This window comes from Rhipicephalus microplus, chromosome 3, assembly GCF_043290135.1.
Source record: "Rhipicephalus microplus isolate Deutch F79 chromosome 3, USDA_Rmic, whole genome shotgun sequence".
Classification (NCBI taxonomy): domain Eukaryota; kingdom Metazoa; phylum Arthropoda; class Arachnida; order Ixodida; family Ixodidae; genus Rhipicephalus; species Rhipicephalus microplus.
Window position 1 is genome coordinate 124884636 of NC_134702.1, and position 7939 is coordinate 124892574.

General features: G+C 43.9%; 1 protein-coding gene across 1 annotated transcript in view; it reads left to right on the forward strand.

Annotated features, from left to right (window-relative positions):
• Positions 1 to 7721, forward strand: part of LOC142802943 (endothelin-converting enzyme 1-like) — an 82281-nt gene extending 74560 nt beyond the window's left edge. The window contains exons 10-11 of the mRNA XM_075888027.1: positions 35 to 181; positions 7218 to 7721. Coding sequence (XP_075744142.1) covers positions 35 to 181; positions 7218 to 7556 — 486 coding nt within the window. The 3' untranslated portion in view covers positions 7557 to 7721. The remainder of the gene's footprint in view (positions 1 to 34; positions 182 to 7217) is intronic.
• The last annotated feature ends 218 nt before the right edge of the window (positions 7722 to 7939 follow it).

A 7939-nucleotide genomic window follows, 5' to 3' on the forward strand; every position in this document is an offset into this window, starting at 1 on the left:
GTTAACATGTTTTTCAATTTTTCTTGTAATACAGACAACTGCTCACGAGATTATGCACGGTTATGACGTGGATGGGAGCGAGTATGATGCGGACAACCAAGTTCGAAAATGGACAACGCCCAAGTTCCTGAAGACGTACACAGAAAGAGTGATTTGCATTCGAGACTCACACAAAACAGTCGTGAGTGTGTCTTTATTCATCTATTCGATGAACTTGAACTTGAAGGGCACTAATTTTTTTGTAAAAAAAAAGCCGTGTGCGAACCCAAGCATCGGTGAAAAAAATTGGAGGGCACATATAAAACCTTGAAAAAATAAAGAAAATTTCAGTAGCATAAGATCTGTCGCCACAGTTGCTGTTATACGATTGAAGTCTGTTTAGCAAGACAAGATTGCAGGCGAATTCTGTCGTCGTGCAAATACAATATGCTGTATTTACTGAGAATTAATTTGAACCGGTTTCACTACCACAAATATCACCGTATTCCCAGAACGCTCCACAACTGAGCCCGTTTGTAACCCTTATTCGTGTAGAGAAAAAATTGGGGGACCCTCGAGCTTTGCCTTGAGGAGTTGAACGCGATAGTGAAATCTGGCCCCTGGATCATCCTTCAACCGCCAAGCGCATACTTATTGATATGTTCTTTTACGTACACACGCACGCACACAAACACGCACACAGTAGATTGGACCACCAAGCGCTATTATCGCCAAATTGGCTCGTTTTCGTCGTGGCACCTGTCGAATAAAATGCGTTAAAGGAGCCCTGAACCACTTTTTCATGTAATCATAGAATTAATTCACTAGAAGAGCCCATTGCGAAAGAGTGGCTACTTGGGCTGGTTGGTATTGCATTTCTGAAAGAACTATACTTTCTTAGTGCGCAGAGAATCCTTCTGAAAACGTTCCCTGCGCACTAAGAAAGTATATTTCGTTCAAAGAAATGTTTATTGCCTCAAACGTCAACGCCACAAAAATGTTAAGAATCCATCCAGTGCGAGTGGAATTACAAAGATTTGTCACAAGCTGCAATGGCAGTATCTGTTCTCTCGTCCCGACGAAAGCGCAGGAAACTAAACAGGGAAGGGTAGCAGGGCAAAGAAACTACTGCAGCTCGTAACCTTGAGCGCTTTTTTTTTTTCGAATGCGTGGCTTTTTCAGTTTGATCGCGTGCGCACGCGTGGACAAGTAGCGGCCTCCTGCGGGTATCTCGGTAGCTTATTTTTTCGGTCACAGACGCACAGACGACTTTTCGCTCACAGCCGACAGGGCCGACGCTGGCGGCGGGTTTTCTGCGACACGAACTCTTCAACGCTATCAGGTTAATATCATTTATAACAGACTAAATACAAGCTTGCTTGACAATGGTTATTTCATCCCCCTAAAAACCACGGTACTTTACAAAGTACAGCTTGTTCCAGAATAAAAATCACAGCATATCGATAGAGTGACTGATTTTGAGTGGGCAGAAGCGCCCGTACATCCATCTATCCGTCTGTCTGTGCGTCCATCTGCCTTTCCGTTCTTCTGTCGGTCTGTCTGTGCATGCGTCCGTCAGTGAGTGCGTTCATCCGTGCATCCAGCCATTCGTCCCTGCATAAGTCCGTCTATACCTCCACCCATTCGTTCGTCCATGCATGGAGTCCGTCCATACTTCTGTGCGTCCGTCCGTGCTTCTGTTGATGATTCCATCCGTCTGTCCTTCTGTGCATCCGTCTGTCTCTTCTTCTGATACGGCCGGTCACGCTTGACGCAGGACAAGGTTAGACTAAGAGGAGGTTCACTTCTAAAAATACATTACACAATATTATGATATCGCTGATCAGAATTTCTAATGTCCAGGGTTGTAGCAAGATAATGCTAACTGGGCATAATAACTGTTGCAGCAAGCTAATGCTAACTTGGCATATTGATTGCATTCAATTTTTTTTGTTTTAGGATTTCTCCTTTCCCCGAAATATTTCAGGTTTCATAATTTATACGTTAAAAAACGAAATGCTTGTGCTTCAGCAAAAATAACATATTCCTTGCAGAGAGCGAGAATGGTCAGATTGCATAGTTCTGCTCGGAGGTGTACTCAAATCTCAGTGTACTTTGACAGTACCATGGCACTCCGTGAGAGCACACGCTCACCTAATGTGTGTTGCCTGAGAGACTAAACCAGCCATGTTCTTCAAAATAATGCCCTATTTTTGTTTATTTGAGACTCACGAGGATGCGGCAGATGTAGCTCTGAATATGCATGCAAGGGCGCGTTGAGGCCACCCTTAAATAAACATTTAGGAGGTGAAGAGGAATAACGGCGGTACGAAGGTGCTTTCTGCCAGCAAGAAAAAAAAGGAACATAAGGAGTGTAGTCTCTGTTTTGATAACGGAAACAATTTTTTTTTCGCGAAGTTCAAAGTCAAAATCATAGTTGCTATGCTGTCGAACGACCACACATTAGCTTCTATGTACTGCAACAAGATGTCCATTCACTGCAAAAAAATCACAGCATATCCACAGAGTGAATGATGATGTGTGGTACGAAGCATCCGTAAGTCCGTCTGTTCATCTGGCGTCTGTCTGTTTGTCTATCTGTGCGTTCATCTGTCTGTCTGTCTGTCTGTCTGTCTGTCTGTCTGTCTGTCTGTCTGTCTGTCTGTCTGTCTGTCTGTCTGTCTGTCTGTCTGTCTGTCATCCGTTCGTCCATCCATCTATTGAACCCCATCATATATTCATCATTTACGAGTACTGCCAACCAGCGGGCCTTCCAAGAACAAAGTAAGAGCTTGCTATTTACGACTACTATTACTTCTACTGCTACATACATCGGGGATGCATGGGCCACGTCTTAAGGAGATTCGCCCGTAGAAAAACAAAGAAACGTAGACCACCTCATGCTAAAGGGAACTATGTGCACATGCGCAGCAGCGGTCGCTAAAGCTTACACTGGCGGCGACCTTCACGCTAGCGCTCTCCAAGTGAAATCTAAGTAAAGACGCCCCTGACTGAATTCTTAACGAATTCCTAGTGAACGGTTGTACAGCGCTAGCAGTCGGTTTTCTACTAGCAGGCACTGCCTGCGTTGATCTTGCCAGGCGAAAAGGGGGAGGGGAGCAGCAATTTTGCGGGTGCTTTACTGGGCCGGTACAAGACACGAGTATGTGGCATGAGACGCGAGCATACGCAGTGGGAATGTACGGAGGGACAACGTTACAGAAGGTAGTAGAAGATCTGCTTTCCATCTAAAAAAAAAACTTAGTGCCATTGCCAACTCTCCTCGGCAGCCGTAACAATGACATGTAAGGGACTGAGCTCTATGACCACGTTGCTAATACCTACATATATATTTCAACGCTGAGACAAAGAGGTACAGACCCTCTTTTACTCACATTATAAGTGGCCTCAGAAAAGGCATACAGGGTCTGCAACTGCACTGTGTGTTTCGGCAGACCCGCTATGCGTTGACTGTTGTTCTATCTATTGCATCTATCTAAATGTGCGAAATCTCATTGAAACACAAAAGAGCACTTTTTTCATGGTTTTTCATTGAATAAACATTGTTTACAATGAAACCTGAAACGTGAGCTTAGCTTGTATTAGTGCTACACATATCAATGAAAAAGAACCAGAAAAAGAGGGCACAAACGTTTTGAAATGTAGGCGCTAATGATAGCACCCGCCTTTCTCCACGTCCATGTCGTCTATTCCTTTTTTTCTTTTCATATTCTCCGCGCTAATACGAGATAAGTTTATGAATAACCAACTCACCCGAGCCATGACTCTTCTGAAACGGAAGTATCTCCGCAAAGTGGCCGTAGCGGAGAAATGCATGGTTTGCAGGAGGCTCAAGTTTAAGATAGATTAAAAAGCAATGGTTTTTAGGTTCTAAGCGCCTTACGCCGTGGGTCGTATATCCCGTGACGTCCTTATAGTCGCCACCCCTCATTTAGTCCTTACAATGTCCACTGGAGGGCGGTACTTGTATAGGATGAATATAAGATGAATTCATATGAGATGGCGGGACTTGTGAGGACAGACAGACAGACGCACGAACGGACGAACAGACGCATGGGCAGGCGCCTGGACGGACGCATGAACGCTTCTCCCTACTCATCATCATTCACTCCTTAGATATGCTGAGATTTTTTTAATGTGAAGCATTTCTTAGAGCACTTTAGCGGCTTTGACCGTATATGTCTATTCATTTATCTAGCCGCCTATGACTTATAGCTTACCGGACCGTTTTGGTAATAGTGTCGATACCAAATTTGATATGGCATAACATAACTGCATGGCGAGCGTAAGTGAGAAGTTAGACCATGAAAATTATGACATGTATGTGATGAATGTCGTAATTTATATTTCATGGTCTTGCTGCTATCGCGGTAGTTTCGTTCACATGTTATATTGCAAAACTGGTGTAATATGACATGACTTGCGTGGCAAACATTAGTGAGAAACCCGAACGCGAAAATTATGACCTGCACATTATGTGAATCTTGACTACATGCCGTGCTCATGGTGCGCAGTGATCGTTTTGCTAGCTTCACATACACAAAACTTCATATTAGGGTACGCGAGTGGACGACAAAGGTATGATACTGGTGCAAACATTATGAACATGAGATGCGTGTCATGTAACATTATGACTACATGCAGCGTTCATGATGCGCTGGCGGCCCTTTTGTTAGCTTCACATATCCCGAATTCGGTATTATGTGACGTAAATTATTGAGGAACGTATATGACTGGTGCAAACATGATAATCATGACATTCGTGTCATGTAAAACATGACTGCATCCTGCGCTCATAGTGAAGTGGCGGCCGTTTGGCTAGCTCCACATACACCAAATTTCGTATCAATTTACGTAAAAAGACGACGAAGGTAACTGGCACGTCCAAACATAATTATCATGATATGGAAGCTAAGTACGGCATCAATAACATCCGCCTCATAACGTAGTGTTCATTTTACAGTGACATATCAACCTTCCTCAGTCGTGCTTCGCATATCATCGATTTCCACTGTACGTGTGGTCTGCCATTTTTGATGAACTTATCTCGTAAAAATATTTGAAGATAGGGTCACATGCTTCTTCGAATAACTGTTGACGGATTCTTGTTTAGAGCAACGTACTTTGTTCTGTCGTAACTTCGTATAGTTACCTTATGTTTTGTTTAGGTCAAAATCCACCAAGAAAACAACAAAAGGTTACCTCGGTCCTAATGAGCTGCAAGCTTGCAACCATTCCTCTTTGTACCTAAAATTTTCTCGCAAGCCCGATTGCCGATATGCTACATTCAATTTCTATATCTGCTGTTACCAAGAACATTGTGTATAAATAACTAAGATGCGGCTCCATTCTTTTTGAACACTGGTCTATGTTCGGTTGCACACCCACCGCTTGATAACGGCTACTAGCAGTGAACACCAATTTTTCGTACCACGCGGGTGCTGATTGAATTTTTGAGAATAATTTTAGCTATATCGTTACTCTCTCCCGTCTCCGACATTGTTTTGCATATGCTGGTATTTATTCCACTGGTATAAATTACCAGAAGTAGCTTTTCATGTGCATTATGAGGCGAAAATAACATTCAGCCTTGTCTGAAGATAACCATACTCCGCCATGGTTGTCTAATGGCTAAGGCACGTGGCTCCTGACCAGCAGGCCACGGGGTCGAGTCCTGGCCGTGGCGGCTGCATTTTTGATGGAGGTGGAAATGCTTGAGGCCTGTGTTCTTAGATTTAGATTCTCGATAATGAACCGCAGGTGGTCGCATTTCCGGAGCCTCAGCTACAGCGCCTCTCATAATATGGTGGCTTTGGGACATTATGCCCGAACAATAGTATTATAATAATTATATCTCTATCAATTTTGTATTACTAAAGTTTCAGCTGTATAAAGAATGAAGCAAAGTTTTCGCTGTAAGTGTAGTCCACGTCAAATTTAGAACACTAAGGTATTGAAGCCACTCTGAAACGTGTGATTTAGCCGTGTGACATCGATGTCGATTAGACTGCTTCCACTAGCCTTTCCGGCACAGCCATCATCAATAAGTTTCCCCCAAGTCCGCCAAACGTTTAGAATGATTTTGCGAATCCTTTAAAACGTGTGGCGGAAATATTTCCAACAGTACTGAAAGTTGGGCGAGTTGGTACTCATTCATGACTTCTTTGCGCAAACACGTACACGGACACAAGAAAAAGAGGCAAACAACACGGGCGCAAACTCACAACTGGTTTATTTTGAACAACGAACTGTACTTATATCTTAACGTAGCCCACACGCCCCCCATCAGTGGATCCAGGAACAAACGAGATAACCCAAAGCAAGCTTATTCAGCGCTACGTCATGATAAGAACCACGAAAAAAAAAACACCCAACAAGCTGTCTAAGTTGTGTCCACGACTTCGGAACATGGTGGAGTCCGGCACTAAGCAGAGTAAGAACAAGTGCCAGATGAAACACAGCCAACATTACCGGTCTTGCAGAACAGCAGTGGTATACCAGGTTCCGTTCAGCTGTGGCAGATGTTATGTCGGGCAATCTGGAAGGTGTATAAACACACGGTTGAGGGAGCATGACTCGGCATTACGTAGTTCAGGAAGAACACATCTGGTGGATCACTGCAAGTCTTGTGGGTGCGTACCAATATTTACAGACACAAAGATTTTGTCAACTCACAAGAGAAAAATTAACAGGGAGTTGATTGAAGCTTTCCATATTAGAAACTTGGGAGAAAAATGTGTTAGCCAAGCTTCCGTCACCTTGTCCGATAAAGAATTTCGCTTTTTGAAAGGCACGTGCTACAATCCGTCTGCAGATGCGTGAACTCTTCAATTTTTTGCTGTTTTTTTTTCGTGGTTCTTATCATGACGTAGCGCTGAATAAGCTTGCTTTGGGTTATCTCGTTTGTTCCTGGATCCACTGATGGGGGGCGTGTGGGCTACGTTAAGATATAAGTACAGTTCGTTGTTCAAAATAAACCAGTTGTGAGTTTGCGCCCGTGTTGTTTGCCTCTTTTTCTTGTGTCCGTGTACGTGTTTGCGCAAAGAAGTCATGAAGGAAATATTTCCACTATATGTGGTCTATGCCATGGCTGGTCGTACCTATGCTCATGAGGCTCCGGGCATCGCGATTGAATGAGCCTTTTTGTTTCGAAAGGCATTCTACCGTGAGAGCGATTTGTAATATGCACACATAATAATGGCACAAATCATTTGCAGGAAACGAGGAGAGCCCGGCAGGCTGACCTTGACGCAATCATCGACTCAGAGAACCTGGCTGACATTGTGGGCGTCGCCATCGCTCACGCAGCCTTCGCTTCGTTACCCCTTGCTGAGCGAAATGTGACGCTACCGGGCCTCAACCTGACGGCCGAGCATCTATTCTTCATTAGTCACTGTGCGAAGTGGTGTGAAAGCGAGCGTGTGACTGTAGAAAGATATGCCCCGGGCCGCTCTCGCTGCATCGTGCCCCTCATGAACATGGCCGCATTCTCGGAGGCATTCCAATGTGCGCCAAACACACCCATGAACCCATCAAAGAAGTGCTCTTTTTGGTAGTGACGTCGCTTAGTGTCACTTATGCTCTTCTTTTGTTTATTTTTCTTCTTCTAGTTACGTATTATGGATATCGCATGTTATTTGAATTATTATGTCGAGGGCTTCTAATTTTTTTGAGCACACGTTTTTTTCTTATTCTATTACGGCGCTGCAATGTCATTCTTTTTTTGCTGATATATAGACCTGGTCCAAAAGAAAAAGAAGGGGCCAGCCGCACGAAACTAACTTAACTTTCTCACTTCGCACGTTGGTCTGCCCTTGCAGAAAGGGGAAGTGAATTCATTTTGCCCTCGTGTTTCAGCTTTGGGATTTGATACACTGACACAAGTGTGGGAGACGTTATAGAAAAAAAATTAAAAAAAACACGACGACACTTCAGTGAG